General features: G+C 36.2%; 1 protein-coding gene across 2 annotated transcripts; it reads right to left on the bottom strand.

Moving 5' to 3' along the window:
- Positions 1-3,723: 3,723 nt before the first annotated feature.
- LOC127831953 (uncharacterized) lies at positions 3,724-20,613 on the bottom strand. Of its 2 annotated transcripts, XM_052357045.1 has the most exons (9): positions 20,528-20,607; positions 20,018-20,186; positions 17,350-17,477; positions 14,861-14,947; positions 10,722-10,917; positions 9,078-9,253; positions 7,205-7,345; positions 6,055-6,362; positions 3,724-5,876 (listed from the first exon to the last, which is right to left on the bottom strand). In XM_052357045.1, the coding sequence occupies exons 2-9, from the start codon at positions 20,110-20,112 to the stop codon at positions 5,064-5,066; spliced, it is 1,944 nt and encodes a 647-aa protein (XP_052213005.1). In that variant the 5' UTR covers positions 20,113-20,186; positions 20,528-20,607; the 3' UTR covers positions 3,724-5,063. The 2 variants fall into 2 exon arrangements, with proteins under 2 accessions (XP_052213005.1, XP_052213006.1); XM_052357046.1 differs by lacking the exon at positions 3,724-5,876 and having other exon boundaries at positions 6,158-6,360; positions 20,528-20,613.
- Positions 20,614-22,650: the final 2,037 nt, after the last annotated feature.

Here is a 22,650-nt window from a genome sequence, read left to right on the forward strand (position 1 = left end):
CGATGTTGTCATTTGTGGTTTTATTTCGGGGACTACGTTTGTAAGAATAATGTTGATGCCACAAAACCTAGTTTAAGACTTTTTAATCACTTCCTTAATTGTGCAAGCCAGGGAGGTTCTAAATTTAATTGACGAAGCATACATATAAAATATCATAACAATTCACGTGCTTGCATTCAAACTAAATGACTTTGCAGAAACATTTGAGTCTTGTTCTGAGAAAATTGGGCATAATGCATGTGCGAAAAGTGTCGTCCCAGATGAGCCTGTGCAGTTTGCACAGGCTAATCAGGGACAACACTGTCCGCCTAAATTGGATTTTTGCTAAGAAGAGACTTCATTTAAACGAAAAATGTCATAAAAGCGGAAAGTGACGTCCATGATAAGCCTGTGCGAACTGCACAGGCTAATCTGGGACGACACTTTACGCATATGCATTATGCCCAGTTTTCTCAGAACACGTCTCATTTGATCTTTTTAGTAGCAGTGATCATGACCCGACTAACCCTACGTGCAAGTCAATGCTCAGTGTGACCTTGACCTTAATGTTCTTACATGCAGTGTGAAGTGGACATTTGTAACAAGTTATTATAAAATTGCACATGAATGATAAAACCCCGTTAAACATGTAAATAATGCACAAATTTGAACGTTTCAATCTTATAGTGACCTTGACCTTTTGAGCTTGGGACAGCAGTCTTACATGGCACACTTTGTTCCTTAAAGGTGAATATTTCTAATAAGTTATTTTAAAATTAGTTGATGGATAATCCATTTAAGTTTTCACAAGCTGTATTATCTTCAATTGTTTTTATCTTGTTAAGTGATCTACATATTTGATACATGAATATGGGTCGCAAACAAAATCTCTCCCAATGGTTACTGTTTGGATATAGAAATATTAAAGTTGTATGTTGTATTTTAAAATGATTTTTAAATGAGACATTGGCCCTACATGCGACACATCGTCTTCATATTGTAAACATTTCTTATGAGTTACACCCATTTTATCAATTGACAGCTGAATCAAGCTAAATCACAACTATTGACCTGAAAATCAATAGGGGTCATCTGCCAGTAATGATCAATGTACCTATGAAGTTTCATGATCCTAGGCCTAAGCATTATTGAGTTATCATCCAGAAACCATTTTACTATTTCAAGTCACTGTGACCTTGACCTTTGACCTAGTGACCTGAAAATCAATAGGGGTCATCTGCCAGTCATGATCAATGTACCTATGAAGTTTCATGATCCTAGGCCTAAGCGTTCATGAGTCATCATCCAGAAACCATCTGGTGGACGGACTGACCGACCGACCGACGGACATGTGCAAAACAATATACCCCCTCTTCTTCGAAGGGGGGGGCATAAAAAAGCTTACCGCAAAATTCCCTTATTAAGCACAATTGTATTTATACCCTGAGAAATCAATGTCATAATTTAATTAACATTTTAATTTTTATGTTTTATTAAAAACACAATACAAACACTGCCATGCATACATAAATTGATATGATGCTCATACTCAATCATCATGATCATTCAAAAGTTATTACAACTAAAGCTTTGTCACAGACGTGACGTATACCCCCACTTGCCGCATTGACACTGACTATTTTGCATGCTGTCTTCACAAAACAAGAGAATCAAATTTATGGCGATTTTTACGAATTATTATGCCATTATCATTTATAGCCATTATGACCTTTGAACTCCTGATTTCTTTTACATAACACGCCGTCCAATGACTGTGAACAAAGAGCCAAATGATTTTAAAATCTCACAATAAACTACATAGTTATGGCCCAGACAAGCTCATTTATGGCCATTTTTTACCTTTGAACTCAAAGTGTGACCTTGACCTTGAAGATATCAAAGTAATTCTTTTGCACGACACACTGTCCAATGATGGTAAACAAATGTGCCTAATGATTTTAAAATCTCACAATGAACGACATAGTTATGGCCCGCACAAGCTCATTTATGGCCATTTTTGACCTTTGAACTCAGTGTGACCTTGACCTTGAGATATCAACGTAATTCTTTCCCACAACACACTGTCTTATCAACACATGTGCCAAATGATTTTGAAATCTCAATATGAACGACATAGTTATGGGCCAGACAAGCTCATTTATGGCCATTTTTGACCTTTGAACTCCAAATGTGACCTTGACCTTGGAGATATCGACGTAATTCTTTCTCGGGGCACACTGTCCTATGATGGTGAACAAATGTGCCAAATGATTTTAAAATCTCACAATCAACGACAAAGTTATGGCCCGGACAAGCTCATTTATGGCCATTTTTGACCTTTGAACTCAGTGTGACCTTGACCTTGGAGCTATCGACCTAATTCTTTCGCGACACACACCGTCCAATGATGGTGAACAAATGTGCCCAATGATTTTAAAACGTAACAGTGGATGACATAGTTATTGCCCGGACAAGCTCATTTATGGCCATTTTTAATGGATTAAATTTCGGGACAGACAGACAGACAAAAATACTCCTATATAGCCCCCATTACCAATGGTAATGGGGGTATAATAAAATGGCATTAATAATGATGTATGTGTTTACACAATGCAATACAACATTCTGTAGTATTATAGGGGCTTGTTCAAAGATTTTTGTGTTCTTGAAAAATCTAATAATAAAGGATTAGCTGTCAAATCTAAAATAATTTTATAAATTATAAACTAAACAAGAGCTGTCAGAGGACAGCGCACTCGACTATTCGAGTGCTTGACAGTATAATGTAAGCCATGATGGGGAAATTGTTCATATTCAATAATTTGTAGGGGGGTTGAGAGGGGGGTATAATGTGGGGTGGGGTCATTTATTAGGCGATCTTTCAAAAATAAGAAAAGGAAAAAAAAATGGGGGGGGGGGGTGGCGGGGTTGAGAGGGGGGTATAATGTGGGGTGTGGTAATAAATTAGATGATCTTTCAAAAATAAAACAAGAGGGCCATGATGGCCCTGAATCGCTCATCTGACTTACCAAATACAATTCCAACCCAGATTTCATCAAGATAAACATTCTCACCAAATTTCATAAAGATTCGATGAAAACTGTGACCTCTATTGTCTACACAAGGTTTTTCTATTATTTGACCTAGTTTTTGACCCCAGGTGACCCAAATACAATCCCAACCCAGATTCCATCAAGATAAATATTCTGATCAAATTTTATAAAGATTGGATGAAAACAGTGACCTCTATTGTCTACACAAGGTTTTTCTATTATTTGACCAAGTGACCTAGTTTTTGACCCCAGATGACCCAAATACAATCCCAACCCAGATTTCACCAAGATAGACATTCTGACCAAATTTCTTAAAGATTGAATGAAAACTGTGACCTCTATTGTTTATACAAGGTTTTTTTATTATTTGACCTAGTGACCTAGTTTTTGACCTAGTGACCTATTTTTTTGACCTAGTAACCTATTTTTGACCCTAGATGACCCAAATACAATCCCAACCCAGATTTCATCAAGATAAACATTCTGACCAAATTTCATAAAGATTGGATGAAAACTGTGACCTCAACTGTCTACACAAACAAATTGTTGACGGTTTTTCTATTATTTGACCTAGTGACCTAGCTTTTGACCTCAGATGACCCAAATACAATCCCAACCCAGATTTCACCAAGATTAACATTCTGACCAAATTTCATAAAGATTGAATGAAAACTGCGACCTCTATTGTCTACACAAGGTTTTTCTATTATTTGACCTAGTGACCTAGTGTTTGACCCCAGATGACCCAAATACAATCCCAACCCAGATTTTATCAAGATAAATATTCTGACCAAATTTCATAAAGATTGGATGAAAACTGTGACCTCTACTGTCTACACAAGGTTTTTCTATTATTTGACCTAATTTTTGACCTAGTGACCTAGTTTTTGACCCCAGATGACCCAAATACAATCCCAACCCAGATTTCATCAAGATAAACATTCTGACCAAATTTCATAAAGATTGGATGAAAACTGCGACCTCTATTGTCTACACAAGGTTTTTCTACTATATGACCTATTATGTTACCTAGTTTTTGACATAGTGACCTAGTTTTTGACCCCAGATGACCCAAATACAATCCAACCCAGATTTCATCAAGATGAACATTCTGACCAAATTTCACAAAGATTTGATGAAAACTGTGACCTCTACTGTCTACACAAACAAATTGTCGACACACGCACGCACATACAGACATCACACGGTCACATAAGATCACCATTTTTATTCAAATTTTATTTATTTATTTTTTTTTTTGGGGGGGGGGGGTTTGGGCAGGGATTCTGGGTTGGGGCGTGGGGTATTGTTTGGGTGGAATCCATTGTGGTATTCAGGTAAGAGTTGTTTTGTCAAAGTATTAATAAAATCTTAATATAAATAAAGAAGTTATCACAATTTAAGCAAAATGTTCGATTATCTAAGTATAAAAAGGGCCATAATTCTGTCAAAATGCTTAATACAGTTGTCTGCTCTTGTTTATAGGTTGGGGTCATGAATCCCGTTTTTTAAGAACATTTATAGTAATGCCTAAGTGATATGCTTTATGTACGCTAAGAACTCAAAATATCGTCATATTTTACTACATTTTTTATTATTTTCTTTTCAACACTATATACAAATACATGCACACACACATACAATGATATAAAGCTCATACATGCTTATAATTTGCAAGGTATTAAGACATTATGGATGTTAATTCTGTCAACACAACAAAATACTATGTTATACATTCTTAAAACGGTTTGTTCACAGGATTTTCGTGCTCTTGAAATATGCCATTTAAATAGATCAGGTGTCAAAACAAACGGGAGTTTGAATTATTATAATTATCATAAAAACAAGCAGAAACGATATTAACCATGCCTGCACTAAGATTTGTTTTACTATGCTTAACTTAATTTTCTTCATCATATCTTGACACCACAAACACAGCAAATAGATGAAAATAATATTTCAGCTCAAGTCACAGGGCAGATAATCATTTTTTTCAAACAACAGAGTTATGGCCCTTCAAATGAGAGAGATTTAGGTAGACACTTGAGTTTGGGGTAAACTGTCACCATTCATCAATGGCCTTTGAACTTCACGAAATTCTAACCCATTATCCGGTACGTCATAACTTCTGTTTTTTAATATCCTTCGAACGAATAAGATCAAAAATACAACTACTGCCACTACAACTATGAAAAGCCCAAGTATTATCCACAGCAAATTATTACTCTTATCGTTATTATCAGGTGGATTATTCAGGACTTTCAGTAGGCCATAGCAACCCGACTGATCTGATCCTTTATAAGTTATCGAAATATTCTTGTCCCCAGCAGACACATTGAAGAGGGTCAAACAGAAATTAACATGCTTATAGTGTGGAGCAATTTTATATGTGCAGTTTGGGTATATTTTAACATGATTCTGATTATCAAATCCAGGCATTGTGTTAAATGAACCACAAGTATCATTATTGACATGAACACTGCAATTTTCCCTAAGAGGAACCTGGAAACATGAAGTGACATTGTCTCCTACAGTTGCAACCTGATCCCTTATTGTAGGTGTGCATGTATAAGGCAGGTTATCAGGTGGATTTTTCAGGACTTTCAGTAGGCCATAGCAGCCCGATTGATTTGGTCCTGTATAAGTTATTGAAATATTCTTGTCCCCAGAAGACACATTGAAGAGGGTCAAACAGAAATTTCCATGCTTATAGTGTGGAGCTAATTTCATTGTGCAGTTTGGGTCTACCCCTACATTATTCTGATTATCATATCCAGGCATTGTGCTAAATGTACCACAAGTATCATTATTGACATGAAAACTGCAATCTTTCCTTGGAGGAACCTGGAAACATATAGTGGGATTGTCTCCTACTGTAGCAACCTGATCCTTTATTGTAGGTGTGCATGTATAAGGCAGGTTATCAGGTGGATTATTCAGGACTTTCAGTAGGCCATAGCAGCCCGATTGATTTGGTCCTGTATAAGTTATCGAAATATTCTTGTCCTTGGCTTGGAGGAACCTGGAAACATGAAATGGCATTGTCTCCTACTATAGCAACCTGATCCTTCATTGTAGGTGTGCAAGCATAGGCATGAGGCAGATTAAAAACTATCAAAAGAATTGCTACAGCAGCATTCTTGCGTAAAATGTTATGTGCAAAGGCTACCAACGACCACATCGATACCTTTGGTGTGCTGTATCTTGCATAGTGTTTTTGTTTCTGATCAATATTTAAAGTTTTTTGTCTACCAGTTTTATATGTTAGCCTTGCGTTGTCTGCAACAGCTCCTTTCAAGTCTGAAGATTGCTTTTCTGAAGACAAAACCTCTGAAAAAAAAGAAACATACTAGCAGGCGACTTGTGGGGTTACAATTGCCAATTTTTATTACACAATTAATGAAAGACACAGGAAAATGTATAGGTAAACTAAAACGGCAAGGATTGAAGTGTTAAGAATACTGAGAGCTGTCTCTAAAGCTGATTTTGCCCCATGTGCCACATAAATACTCTTATTCAACAAATATTTCTGATAAAAAATTTTGTAAAATAAAGTTAACCCATAAACAAGAGATGTGTTTGTCACAATGCCCCCTACTGCGTCGCTTTGATTTTTTCTATCATTTGGCATGTACAGATAAATATCTCCCTTTAAAGCTTATTACTTCCCTTGCATTTGTTTTTTTGACCTTTGACCTTGAAAGATGACCTTGACCTTTCACCACTCAAAATGTTCAGCTGCATGAGCTACACATGCATGCAAAATATCAAGTTGCTATCTTCAATATTGCAAAAGTTATTGCAAAACTTTAACCAAGGTTAAAGTTTTTGCTTGGTTAAAGTTTTGGGACAGACATACAGACTCACACAATGACAGACAGACAGGCCAAACATAATATACCCCCAATCATTCAATCCGGGGGCATAAAAATTAGTGTTCCTTAAAGCAATAACCAAAATTTCAACGCTAGATGTGGTTTGGTTGCATAGATGAAACGAGATGCAAAATGCTCGTTTTTTTGTCACAAAATATTCCATGTTAATTTTTGGCGGCAATATCGTAACATTAACAAGCAAACAGGGGATTGGTTTCAGGCAGCTCATGAGAACTATGTTGTTCTTCATTGTCGATTCAAAGATATGTGATATTGCTTTTTCAACTCTATATATACCATGGGAGCCCTGTGATGTGGCCTCTTTGGCTCCAATGTTGTATTCCAATCCACATCGCTGCTCCTTGGTGTTCATGGAATTCTGTCCCGCCTTCAAGATTTCTAGCTGGCTTCCCGTCTGATTCAAGTTTGGCTCTTTCTCTGGAATAAGATGCATAATGCACACTTTTCTCTCAGCAGTTAATAGAAGAACATTAATTTTTAAAGCTTATTCAAACAAAACTATCTGAGTTCCGAGTGCATATTGTAATGCCCATAACTGACAACTGCCCTACAATCAGAGGCACGGGAAATCAGAGGTTACAGTACGTAAGGAGATAACAACTGTTGACATATTGTCATGACCAATCCCTATCAAATTACGTGGCCTGGCTAGGCTTTGAACTAACGATTCATGTACTAACAGTCCTGTGCTCTTCAAGCAAGCCAAGTGAGCATGAAAGATTTTAAAACATGAATTTCATATTTGTTACTAATTTCTCTGTTGCTGACTTGAATCTGAGTTAGGGGGCAAATTGACAAAGACATATCTTTACAAGATTCCACCTAACAAATAACAATATGTAGCCAGGCTATGATTCAAACCCATGATTCTGCAGAGTTTTTTTATGGCAATTTCGGGGCCAATTCGACCCATTCCCCTAAAAAAAGAGTATATATTTTCCCCCAATTTTGTAGAAAAAATCCCCTCCAGAAGTTAAAATAATTTATTTTTTTTAGAAAGAACTGTCTAATGATATAGAGGATATTTGTTGGATTCGGTGGATTATCAATTTTAATTCACTCGTGATCATAGAAAATAATATTTTCACGAGTGGCCGGCCACGAGTGAAAATATATATTTTCTATGATCACGAGTGAATTGAAATAAATATTACACCGAATCCAACAAATTTTCTTTTTATTTTATGCTTTTTTTTTACAGTTTATATACATTGTTAAAAAGTTTAACCAAAGAATTACGCTGGGATAATGCCGTCATTTCACAGTAAACAGTGAAAATGATCGATAATTTTCACTGATAATTTTTACTGTTTGAAACAGTGAAATGATCAGTTTTAATTCACTGATATTTCTCTATAAACCACCAGAAAGCATAAAATAAAAATATATCTCAAATTCATTTCATTAACAACTAACAAAGTATATAACTATACTTAATATGATTTTTTATTATTATATAAAGAGTTATATTAAATTAGTGGACTTTTCACATGAATTGCATTTTTTCCCAAAATGGCCAGGAAAAGGCCTGATGTATCTATATTGTGTCAATATTTGTTGATAAAAAGATTCCAATTTGGTCCATTTTACTGATAAAAAAAGCTCAAATGTGCCATTTTATTGATTAAAAAAAATCCCAATTAGACTCAAATTAGCTTGGAAAACTGAGACTGTGCATGACTGCTGAACTGTCTGAAACTAATGTTGAAAAAACTCATTGATATATATTTAAGAAAAAGGACAGACACATTCAGTTGTGAATATTACATTCATACATACATGTTTATTCATATAATAAATCTCATTTCATATAAAATAGTGAATTTTTAATTTTCCCCTTTTCCTAAAAACAACGAGTTTTTCCCCTTTGGACAGGCCTTGCCACCATTACCCTATAGGTGAAAAAAATCCCAGATTGACCAGCCCATGCAAAAAGTTTTTTTAAATAATGTATTTGCATCTTTCAAGAAGAGAACAATGGGACAAACTTTTTCACACAATACAAAATGAATACTTTACACTTCATTTGATAATTTCAACCTCATGTTCCCAGTGTTTACATACAAGCATGTAACACTATTAAAGTCAGGTTCAAAAATTTATTGATGAATGTGACTTATTTCAACCAACCATTCCTTAAATTTCATACCTCCTAGTATGTCAACTTGCTGCTCTTCACTGATGTTCGCCTTTCTAAACATCCTTGTCTCGTCTTGTTCGACCTGTCTATGTTCCAGATATTTATCGTGCTTGCTCTTGCGTCTACGGCTCTTCTTTTTTGTAAGCTCTTTTGGTCCTTGTGTTGATTTATCATTACAGGATTTCCTAAAAATACACATGTTAAGCTATTGGCACTGCATAAAACAGGTGAACACTTGTTTTGTAGGTGCAGCAATATGGCAAAAGTAAAACAAGGCAAACATGTATGAAGCCTTAATTTGACTAATTTTAGCCACAATGTCAAATCTATTAAACAGAGTTAGGCAATTCTTTTCTACAATTATGATAAGCATGTAATTCTAAACAAGGACTTGTAGGCTTTTTATCAGTAGATTAAAAACCATAGCGCGTATTCACCATTCCATTATTAGACTTAAGAATAGAGAAAAGACCTAGACCCAAGAAAAATATGTCCAGTGTTTGAATATATACAGGGTAACACTGGTGATAATTCTCAAACAGAATGTTCTACATGAAGAATGGTGTAGATAGAGGCAGTTAATGCCAAGTTTGACTTATAAAGCAATTCTTGAATATTGCAAGTTGAGTAATATTCTTTTTTCTAAGATTTAAGTCTAAGAAATATTTGGTGAATACAACCCATGTCAGCCAACATTTTTAATACTATCATCATCACCTAAATTATTAATTGCGGAAAAAAAAACTGTTTACTGTGGAGAAATATCAGTAATTATATTTAATACAAAAGCACAGTGGATTAGATATTTGTAAAAGTAAACAGTACTGCAAACACTTCATTTATTGCAGTTAATTGTGTTATATTGAAATCTTACTCATATGCAATACAAAATGTAATTATTGCAAAATTGTAGCAAATAGGTTTTAAATGAGATAATATTTGAAGTTAATTAATATTCAATTTGGCAGTGTAGGTCTAATTCAATGACTTGCAAACGTTCACTGTGATTCTCCTGATCATGTTTATGGCGGGAGAAATATGTTTGAAGGCTAATATGGGGCTAAACATGGGTCCTGTTATACCAGGTTCTTAAATTAATATTTACCACTGAAGTGGCTGAATTTTTCCCTTCACTTTACTAAGTGGTCAAGATAATAATGCCAAGTGTTACAAAACGATGTTAATATTATACAAATTGTATTTGATGATTATCTTTTAATGACCCATTATGTTATTATTATTTTTTATTTGTCAGGTAGTTTTATTGTTTGAATATAATGCATACATTCTTATTTTAATCTTTGACTGTTTTTCTAAGTCATCAGTTTGCTTTCCTGTGAAAATCCCTTACAAAGGTTTCTGAGCAGGGCCAAAATAATGACCCTAGACCTTAAATTGTGCCCTTTACCTTTCACGTATGAGAATGGGAATTGTAATCCACGCATTATTAGTATATGGGTAATTACAATTCAAAGTGATATTGAAATCCTCAGAGGCATATTAAAGTTATATAAATTAATTAAAACAGAAAGCTGACAGACGGACCAAACCAACCTACAAACCAAAGATAGTTCAACAAATATATGCACCATTGAAGGATATACAAAATACCACAGCCACTGCTAAATAAACAAACACCAACAGTGGACTTACATGTGTTTGCTATGATCCTCATGGCTCTGATGACGCTGTAACTTCTCTCTGTCACAACTTCTGGACTTGATATTGTCAAAACTGCTTGGCTCTTTGATGTCAGAATGGCTGATCTCCTTGCTGTCAAAACTGATGGAGGTCTTGTCACAACTGCCAAATTCCAAGTTGTCACAACTGCTTGGCCCCTTGTTGTCACCTGTGTAATGTGTATGAGTAAAGTTTTTTTTCAAGCTGTGGTCCTTATTATAATTTTTGAAGACTTTTATAACCATGTGACCCGGGAGAAATGGACATTTTGACCCAATGGTATCTTTTAAAACATTGTTACATGCCAAATTCTACACTTCTGGGCCTTGTTCTTTCAAAGATTATTACAACAAAATATTGTTAACAAAGTTTATTTTTAAAATGTGACGCTGGGTAATGGTGTGTTTGACACCAGGGGCATGATTCGAACAGAACCACTATCTGATGTTACATACCAAATATCACAGTCATGTGACTTGTGGTTTTATAGATGGTTTTGTTATTTTGCTAAACAGGTCTTTATTCATCATATGACCCCTGGGTTGTACCCAGGTATGATCCACTTGGCACTTTAAAACAAATTTTGAAGAGGACCTAAATATTTATGTCACACAACACATAATAAACCTTGTTTTACCAAAAATGAAGATCTCAAAGTTTTGTTTTTGTTTTTTAAGTCTGAATCTCTTACACCCTAGAAAGTTGGCAGTTTTTAACCCCAAAGGGCACTTTTTGAACAAAATTTGTCAGAGGACCACTATATTATTATAAAAACCCCAATAGTAAACCTCTTAGTTAAGTTTTATTGGTTAACAAGATTTTGCCTTTGTTATTATGGACTAAATTTAAGGACTATGTTATAGCCTGCACCACTCAGAATGATTGTGTCTACTGCAAAGTTTTTTCAAAATCCTTTATTTGCTTGAGGCTAGTTTTTGACCTTTCACCTTGATATGTGATGTTGAGGATGGACCTAGTGACCTGGTTCTTGCATGAAACATTTTGTATTATTGTTATGATCATTTATGGTTGAAAAAACTAAATATGACCTTTAACCATAAATTGTAACCTTCAGCCCGTATCATGCTGATTAATTCACTCACTGGAAAATCCATCCATGCTGGACAATGTTTTTCTCCAGACAAAGAGTAAAGTACAACATTTTTACCAAATATTTTTAATTGTAACCTTTACCTTTTACCTAGAGACCTGGTTCTTACATGCATCATTAAGTCTCATTATAATACTGTGAAACCATTTATTTTCGTCGGCACAAAATTTCGCCCTTTTCATAAAAATGACTATATATATTGATATATCTGTTTACTACGTAACGTAAGCTTTGTAATGATATATAATTTGTCAAAATCGGCCGAGAAATGAAACTATAATTTAACAAAAGACGTGAGTGGGTACATCAAAATGTATAATCTCGGCACTTCGCTGTACGCTAATCGTAAAAGATCGATAGCCACAACACGTTAAAACGCGCGGTGGTAAAACATAAAATGTGTATTTCTTGTGTTTAACTCGCTATAAATCCATTAATAACAACGGGAATATACTAAAAGTTATATTTTTTTGAAAGAGGAATTAATAAGCAACAAGATAAAATCGGATGAATAGTTTTTGCATAAGATTGAATTTACTACAGTAAGGGTCAAATACTCGATTCATCTCCTGTCAATATACACTCCGTGATCTTAATAATTTGATCATTTCAAGAACAGTAATTTGAAATAGTAGATGCAGTTAAAACCAAACAACCAAACACAAATCAAAATGTTCTTTATTAATTTGTAACAAAGCGCAGAATATATTTCAGTCAGGTGTTGATCACACATCGTCATATTTTAATTGCGTTTAATAGTATTGTCTTTAATCCGGATTCGCCGCATATGGGTATTCGGACGTTCAAAAAATTGACCTACGGTTTAACGTTCACGCCGTCAAACGCATTTAGCAATATAACTCGTTTTTTTTCACTATTTCTTTATTTGCGAAAAATACTAGTGGCTAATAACTTACCTTGCAATCTTTTTTTCTCGCATTTTGCGAGTGTGCGAGTGTTAATTTCGAGCCCTGTGTATATGCGTGGATTACGCTGGATTTAAATGCCTCATGCCTACGGTAATTCAGTCTTATTTGTTTCAAATATGAGACATGATTGTTCGTTAGGATCTTGAATTCGTCCATCGGTCGAAGGACGAAAAAGGCGAAAATGAATGTCGGACGAATAATAATGGTTTCACAGTAATACATTTGCCTAGTAATTTGAATATCCACCCTTGCTGAACAAAGTTGTACTCCCGACAAGTCCAACATTTTATCTTCAATCTTGTATTATACATTGTAAATTTGCCCTTGGACCTAGGGACCTGTTTTTGCATACCACATTCTAAATTTGACCTTTGACCTTGAATTGTTACCTTAACCTTAGACCTAAGGACCTGTATATTGCGCATGACAATCTGTCACTTCAAACTTATCGCTTACTGCAAGTTATTTGAAATTCAATCCAGTCTGGATAAAGTAAAGCTCTGGTTCCCACTCAGTTTTCCCACAAGGCCATAGAAAATAAATAACTAGATTCTCATCCAAATTTTGGGGAAAAATTGGGGCGGGAGGGTGGGTTTTAGTTTGTATTTTTTATTTTTCATTTTATGTGTCGGACCTATATATAAGTAATGATATGTTCACGAATTTGTTGGTTTATATACATAACGCTTATATGTATGTATGTATGTATGTAAACTTATTTAGAATAAAAGAAATACATTATAAAAATTGGACTATTGTCTTTTTTTTTTACCCTTTTAACCCATTTATGCCTAGCGTCCTGAAAAAAGGACATTGCGAACAGCGTAGACCCAGATGAGACGCCACATAATGCAGCGTCTCATCTGGGTCTGCGCTGTTTGCTTAAAGGAATTTCTGTGAGAAATATTCTAAATATAGAAATTAATATACTAGACATCCCTAATTTTAGAAATAAATTGATCCAATTTAGAAGGATGGGAGAGTCCACTTGGCATAAATAGGTTAATAATATCACGTTAAACATATTACGACATTCAATAAAACATTGACTAGACAATACATTGACAAGAAAAAGTATTAAAGAAAATACATAATTAAATTATTTGTTCAGTATGACTAGATATCATTGATTAATACATGGTATGCATTCAATAGACAGCATTTACTATTTCAAGTTCAGTTTGTATTAATTCGATATAGATGTTGAGAATGAAGATGATACACATTTAAAATGGGAAGTTTCAGGGGCGCCTCCAATACTCAAGTCAATAAAATTTCCTAGGCAGCCGACAGTTTGACTAACTGTAACATCGGGTGACACCTGTGTCAATTCTAATTTATTTCGGTCGACGAAGGCACAGGCAATTTTCAGGTGGTCAACTTTCAATTGTGCTTGATCATACGAACTACAAATGACCTCATCGTACAGGTCCGCGAGAGTTAAAGTTTCTAAGCATTATGACACCTCGTACCAATCTTTTACGGCTGTTACGCCGTTTCTACACCTCACAATAAGAAACATTTTGTTGTTGTTTTCGCTCGATCACTTAAATTTCAGACGACGTTCGTGCGCCGTTAAAAATCGATAAGCGTCTCGGAGACATTTAGTTGCCGATTCACACTTCGCTGTTTTCATACTCAGTCAGCCGTTTCGTCCTGAGTGTTTTGCGGCTCAAATTTTGTTTGTGGATTTTTTTTTTCAAAATAAAAAAGTTCGGGCGGGCCGATTTTCGATGGGCGGGCGGGGATGAGAATCTAGGAATTTGTTTTCTATGGCCTAATACGGCTGTTCTTTTACACCAGTGTATAAAAACAAACCAAATAAAGTTGGAGAATAAGAAATGGGTCACCTGAAATGCAGATACCAAATTTAATCAATTAGAAAGTAAGCTATATATTAGATGACCATTAGGATAATTATTAGGTAATAAAACTGTCAAATGGATTGATATTTAGAAAGACTAATGAAAATGACACCCCCTCCTGAAAAACAAAATACTCATGCAAGAACAGTTACGATAATACTTTAAGACTTTCTTTAACAACTAAAGCTTCATTTGGATTGACTGTACCTGGATGATCATCTTTTTCAGCTGGTATGGCCCTTGTTGTTCCAATAATGACTTCATCAGGATTTGGTACAGGGAATGTCATGAATCCTGCAATCACATAGGGGATAAGCAAACATTTAAAGGCAAATCTTTATTGTTTAATACTTAAATTCTCAGGACTTGTGTCTCACACTGACACAAATTCCAACTGTCAAGTATGGAAATGCAGACATGTTTACCAAAGCATAAATAATAAGGTTATAATGCTGAAAGTTTTTACTTTTACAACATTTAGAATATTTAGTTTATACTCAATAACTGTGAGACTGATTTGCAAGCATCAAATTAATAACCTACAAACTCAGGAATAGGTGTTGTTGGGCAAGAAAAATGTCTACTCTTACACATCTACCGTAAAAACTCAGTAGTCAAAACTACATGAAAATGAGAACATGAAAATCTTCATCAGTAATTTTCCAACAATGACAATAGGTTCATTAGTACTGAACGGCCTCCAGCCTCATCGAATTCATTGTGGAATTTTATAGCACAACTATCAGTTAAATACTTTTGTTATATTAAATATAATCTAGATATTAGGGTAGCTAAAAATATCATATACTATATAGGCGTATATTTTTTTAATTTAGCCATTAGATTAGCTTTATGGATAGAATTTCAAACTCCTGTGGTAAATCAAAACTAATTGGCCTTTCTTGGAAAAGCTGAGATAAGTAAACTTGACTTCTCAGAGACAGGACATTTAGTAATGATTGCCAATTGGAACTGAAAATGCGTGAAATGTGTGCGTATCTGGTACTGCTCTTATCCTCTTATTCCACCTTTATTCTTGGTAGATGGGAAAGGCAGAGTTATGCACATGCTTTTATATAATTTGAGAATCGCCCTTGAAAAACAAACACACGATTGGTTTAGCATGTCACTCGCTTAACAAAAAAAGCCAATTTAATATGCTTGAAAGGTGTTATTTTTGTTTTCTTGACAATTAGTGCATTTCTTTGATGAGATCTAACTGTAAATTTACAAATCTAATTTTCATGAGGTATTCATGCCCACGACTTTGTGTTTAAAATTTTACTGTTAAACAAAATGTCCGCTAACAATTGAATTCTGATTAAACTAGAAATGGCGCGGCAGAGGCCGACGCGTATCCCCATGCCGCATGTTTGACTCAGGGGCGCCCAAGGGTTGGTAATCGGGCCATGCATACTTGAGATTGACTGTATTGTCATAAGAGATGTTCAGTATACATTTGAAGTAATTCGGTGTAGAAATGAAGAAGCTAATGTAAAATAACATAAAAATTGAGTGAACATCTATACCCTAATTTCTCCTCCTCTTCCTGCTCTCCTAACAAATCTAATCATGAAATAAATTCACTGTAGTCAATTATGTACATGTCATCCTAATTGGAATGATTTATGAGATGGCTAAACATGCTCTCTTACAGCCAATCTTCTTGCTTCTGTTTTGGAAAAGTTATGTTTTGAGGTTAAATGGTTGACTAAATAGTAGTGTCTCAGAAATTTTCTATCGCAATCTTGTACACAACAATGAATATGTTGAATTTCATGTCTGTCTTTGATGTGCCTGTTCAAAGTCCATCTTGCTTTAAATTGTTTCTCACATTTTTCCCACTTGAACATTTTGACAGATTTTCAGTAATGAGTCTAAAATTGTAATTGAACAAAGTGAAAGTTTCAGCCCTGTTATAGATTCTTGAGGCTCTATTCCATGAGTTTCTCATGCTTTTTATGCTTGACTGCATTATTTCTCTTCTGTCATATACAGGTGTCCCTTTGCGCCAATATTTTAAAATCCCTTGTATAAACATTAGATGGATGAGCTAAACCATTTCAAAGATGAGTTAACACAAACAATTGAATACTAAATACATCTCTGCGCCACTACTGTGTAACTCTATGCACCGCTTTGATTTATTAAATTTTTGTATATCATTTGGCAGGTTATTTACTAACCTCCCTTTAAAGCCTATTACTTCCCTTGGATTTGTTTTTTTTACCTTTGACCTTGAAGGATGACCTTGACCTTAACCTTTAGCCACTCAAAATGTGCAGCTCCATGAGATACACAAGCATGCCAAATATCAAGTTGCTATCTTCAATATTGCAAAGGTTATGGCAAATGCACCATACCAGGGGACATAAAAATAAGTGAAAATCTCTGACCTGGCCCCACCCAAACCCCCATAACTTTTGACCCAGGGGTCAGATCAAAATTCCGAATAGTGCAGGGTCGCACATATGCTCATAGCTACCATGTGTGTAAGTTTAAAGGTTCTAGTGCTTATAGTGTAGGAGGAGATAGTGGCCAGGACTGACAGACAGACGGCAGAGATAACCACAATATCCCCCCCCTTTCAAAAAGTGTGGGGATAATTATCAAGATAGAAAATCGTAAAGTTGCAAATGTTTTTCATTTTGTAGAAACAAGTTTAGTACATGTTGTATTTATGAGTTTGAATTTACCATTTTTGTTTGGCATAAACAATGGACGTTCTTTATTAATCCCTGGAATCGCATCAGTCTTTTCCTCATCATTGTTCTTGACAGCTTCTTCTTCAGTAATTACTTGTAGTTCAGTCATAATTGAGATTCTGTTAACACAACATCATTATCTGGGTGAATCAGTAAATATATACTGCAAAAACTTGTGTTATTTTGTTATAGCTTTCTTTAAAGGAACATAGCCTAACTACGTAGTTTTTAAAAAAGAGGCCACCTAAATTTTATAAGTTTACTGGTTTTGCTTTTGTAAATAACATTTCTACTACTACACAATAAACAAAGTTGTACACTTTCAGGACAACTTAAGACGTATTCAATAGATTGCTACCATTACACTTTATTTACAATAACACTCCCAGAACTACATTCATACATTTGTATGTCAACAACAATACTCTTCTAAAAGATATATCATAATTATGCAGTGATTTTTTTCCTTCTTTGAACGGGTCCGGTAAACAGACCCGTTCCCAATGACCTAGGGACCCGTTCCCAAAATGAACCGGACCCGTCCCAATTTCCGAAAGAAATAATCCAAATCAAAATCGAGTAAACAAGCCCCGAAAACGCCAACTTGACGTGAGACCGTTTTAACTTGCGGCCGATTTGACTTCTAAATCATTGACTTGTTTAAACATTAAACGTTACATTCGTACATTAAATACGTGTATGTTATTACGAAATATAAACCAGTCTGAAGTTTCGTACGCTTCCGGTAATATTCGCCATGAGTCACAATAGTAAGTATTACAGAAAGAAATTAAAGCCTAGTGAAGTCAAACGCAAATTGTTAAGCGATTTTGGCTTCGTAAAAAGTTTTGCGTCTGTTTCATCCACCCATTCCCCTCAGTACACTGCAACAAAACAATTCGAAAATGACAGTAGTCAGATGCAGATCGACAATTTTCTTGATAATAAATTATTTAATACCGAGAATGTGTAACGGTTAGTTATAACTAGCAGGGCTTTTTTCTTGATTCTGGGAATGGGCAACGTTTGTGCAAGACTGTGAATAAAAGTTTATGTTGCTTTCCTGTGTCATTTAAAGCAAACAAAAGTTAAACAAAGTCATTAAAATACAATTCTTTAATTCGTACAATTCACAACTGGATTTTTCCACAATTAGAATATTTCGCAACGCGTTTTTTCCCAATTTGTGATTTTACGACGCAAAAAATTCCCAATGGCATGGGTTCCGGACCCGTTCTCAATTGGGTGAAAAAAATCACTGATTATGTGTCAGTTGGACATGGATGCCACTATATTCCACTATATAAGCACATTATACTTCTGTTTTAAAACTCAAAATACAACACCCATTTTATGAGTATGGATAGCCGAGTGGTTTAAGTGATAGACTTTTATTCCAGGAGTTAGTTGTTCGAGTCCAGTTGAGGGTTACTTGTTTTTTTCTTTCTTTTATTTTATTCTTGTTTTTTACTGGAGCTTTTTAGATCCAATGTTTACATTTATCAACAAGACTATTGCCAAGCAATATATGTCCCCTACCGGCTCCACCATTGTAGATTTAATTTTTTGGTTGCCATGGCAACCAGAATTTTTGATGTAGGAACAAAATGAAATGTCGTGCAATAATCTAAAATCTCAAAATGAACGCCATAGGTATTGCCCCGACAAGCTCAATTAATTACCGTACGCAGTAAATAACACCTTTTACACCCTTAAAAACAAAAACCTGTGAAGAACACCGACCACAAGTGACAATTTCCAACCCGTTCCCTGCTTTATACCTATCCGCAGCAGACAACTTACCTATGAACGAGACGTTAATCAGACATTCCCAAAAGTGTCGGACCGTCGGACCTGACCGATGTTTTAAAGACAGGTCCAATTGAAAATGCCATGTTGCCGGTCCGAATGTCAGGGAAATAATTCAAGAAGAAAAGTTGATTTATTTGATAGAATTCGTTCCAGTGTGCGATCATTTGAGAACGAATATTTCTAGGCATTCCAGAAATTTGCGCTTGGTACCAATTTCGTCCGGTCTTTTATTTATCGATTTCTAATTGGTTAGCGACTGGCAAAGAATGAACAGTAACCGACGAAACCTCTAAGCTACTTTCCAAAAGATCTTACGATTCTGCGAAATGCTGCTGATGTCCGCCATCTTGAAATTTAAAGCGAGCAATGTTAAATACGATATATATGTTTGTACATTGATGTTTCGGTCATATGAATCCCAGTCAGGTCCTGCAAGTTATCTAAGACTACCGGACCAGATGTCCTGTGGACTTAAAATACATTTGGGCATGTCTGGTTAATTCTGACAACCATATGCTTAGATAATTCAAGATAAAAAACATTTAAAAGAAAAAATAGCATCTCTATGATTTAGACTTATATAAATTGACCATTCTACATCTAATTCTGTATATTTCTGTATGACGGGTACGAGTTGACTCGGGTAAGGACGAGTTGACCAAAAAACAAGGACGAGTTAACCAAAATTGGTACGAGTTTACCACGGGACGAGTTGACTTGGGGACGAGTTGACCGGCGCACCATGAAATGACTCATCATAACATGCAAAGTTTCAGCTCGGTAAGCTAAACCATCAAACATATGAAAATATCACTAACAACCAGAAATTTTATATTATTAATCTTACCTTACTTGATGGATAATCGTTTTCGTTACAGTAGAAATCAGTGGAAGTAATTGCAAACGACAGTGCCCAGTTAACAGCTCACAATCGTGATACATCGGCTATCTCCGGCTTCCTCCGTAAGATAGGCTTAAATTAATAAATCGTATCCTGATCCAAACTGAACAGCTCCCTGAAAATGATCATTTAGGTCACAATATACTAAACGTTTTCCTTATAAAATTCAATTTAAATTTAAAAAGCTTTAAACGAAAATAAATGCAGCTTTTTGCCAATCTCCAAGCAGAGTTGTCGTTCCATGCGCTAACATACAATCTCTGCCATCACACGAAAATCCTATCAGATTTTGTAGGATTTGTTTGATTAAGTATTATATTGAGAAACGTAGTATAATTTATTGTATATTTTGAAAAAAAAGTGTATATGTTGTAGTGTTTCTGCCGGTTAGCTCTTCGTGGGTTTCGTCTACAATTATCACAACCGCTAGCAAAGATACTATACTAGGCTACTCACATGGGCATCGACCGCAGACCTCGTCAGGATGCACAAATCGTCCTCTGCAGTACACACTACGAGGGAAACGCTCGTCTGCTATCGTCGGCTACACGCCACTGATCCTTCAGGAACTGCTTACCTAACGCATAGGCTAATCCCCAAGGGCAACACACACAGTCACAAGCTAATACTTACACGTCAGGCTCACATACACATGCTCATAAACACAGGCTAATACATACCGACACAGGCTCACACTTATGCTCCTGGAAATACTTTCCTCAGGACATCACATCCGCTCACGTCAGCGGACTGGGTAGGAAGAGAGCATGGTCATCCCAGAGCGTTCCCAGCAGGCATCCGCTTCCATCCGATTGGCCGCACGTCTCCACATCATGCAGCATGACCCGACAGCATGTAGTCGGGTGCTAACTCTGCATGGGAGCGTGTCACAAGATGGTCACCGGCACTACACTCCACTCACTTTTCTCCTTTTGGGATGACCCCCTACTCACAAAAGGAGTCGTCCCGGCGCGGACGTCCCATGCACCCCGAAGAAGTATATTAACTAACTCTCGGACCCAATGCCCCTTTCGTAAGCAAGGAGGGCGCCTTCGCTACCAATGTACTCCCGGACCGTAGCGACCTCGAATAAGTGTCATAGTCGTCCCGCCGCAGACGTCCCATCACACCCGAGGAAGTACATTAACTATCTCTCGGACCCAATGCCCATTTCGTAAGCAAGGAGGGCGCCTTCGCCACGCAACGTACTCTAAGACCGCTACGTCGAAGCCGTCCAATGCACCCCGAGGAAGTGTATTATTATCTATCGGACCCAATGCCCCTTTCGTAAGCAAGGAGGGCGCCTTAGCCATGCAATTTACTCCTGGACCGAAGCGACCTTGCGGAACTATGACCATGCCCGGACTCCCCAAAGTCGGGACAACCTAATTGTTTCGATAGCCACAGGCACGCCGCACCGTGCGTGTAGAGTGAGGGCCTCAACCCTAGGTAGAACACAACTAATTGAACCCATTAGCAGGTTTTCGTGTGACCACCAAAAATATATAACTATGCATGCATACCCCAATTAAGGTTTAATACCCTTCATAAAATGACAGTGACCCCTGGTCTGAAATAAATCTAAATAAAATGCTAACATTTTTAGTATTGATTTATATTGCCGTTCACAGTCTCATGCCGAGAACTGAAAGATGATATATTACAACCGGCCAAAGGACCCTTAACAAAAAACAGGAGTTAAGAAACTCGGAGAATAATGGGCTCGCCCAGCCAGTCCATCCACAAAACTTGAACCATTGACAGCCTTTGGCTGCCAACAGTTTCACTAACATTTCACTAAAAAGCATGAAACAAAGGTTGAGAACAACTAACATCTAAATAATAATTAACACCACTTTGGGTGAAATGCAAGGTTTTCTACAGCAGTGACATACAACAGTTTCCCACACATCCGGATAAATAATAGTGGGCTGAAAGCTCACGGTTAGATCTTATAAGAATACTACACTAGATGCAAGCAACTTTATATTAAGTGTCTACATGTCTCGCCCTGCCGCCTACTAACCCCCAGTATTCAGCGAGGCGACGTGTACCTATAACGACATCAGGCGTATTCCACGCGCGCGAGAACACACCATCAGTCAAGGCACGAAATAACCCTGAGAATGTCAAAATATTAAAATGTCTACAATGCTTGCATTTTTTCAAGTCCATACCACAATTAAAATAATACTAATGTTTGTCTATATATTTTCGGGCGGCAATACAAACCCCAGTTCAGCATCTCAGGGGAACATGAACAAAAAGGTATACTTTGCAGATTTACATTTACAAAAAATATTGCTCCTATTCACTATCAAATTGAGCCATTCATGTCTTGCCAGCATGCACAATAAACAACCCTACATTCTGTAGGCAAGATATAATGTTACTTAATAATAACCAAACAAGAAAAATCAAAGAAATCAGCATACGAGTTTCATTCACGGGAACCCGTCCACAGACAAAAAGAACCAAAACAGAAAATAGTAATGGACTGGTGGGCGAGGCCAAGAAGGGACTAATTAAATAAAACATGTTTTTAATATTGAGCACCAAAATAAAACAACTAAGGTGGG

Source organism: Dreissena polymorpha, chromosome 5 (genome assembly GCF_020536995.1).
Source record: "Dreissena polymorpha isolate Duluth1 chromosome 5, UMN_Dpol_1.0, whole genome shotgun sequence".
Classification (NCBI taxonomy): Eukaryota; Metazoa; Mollusca; class Bivalvia; order Myida; family Dreissenidae; genus Dreissena; species Dreissena polymorpha.

Coding starts and splice junctions, on each gene's coding strand:
- LOC127831953 (XM_052357045.1), bottom strand. CDS start 20,112: ATGTATCACGATTGTGAGCTGTTAACTGGGCACTGTCGTTTGCAATTA. Junction 17,478..20,017: donor ACGATTATCCATCAAGTAAG/GTAAGATTAATA, acceptor TTGTGTTAACAG/AATCTCAATTATGACTGAAC. Junction 14,948..17,349: donor GTTTATGCCAAACAAAAATG/GTAAATTCAAAC, acceptor ATGTGATTGCAG/GATTCATGACATTCCCTGTA.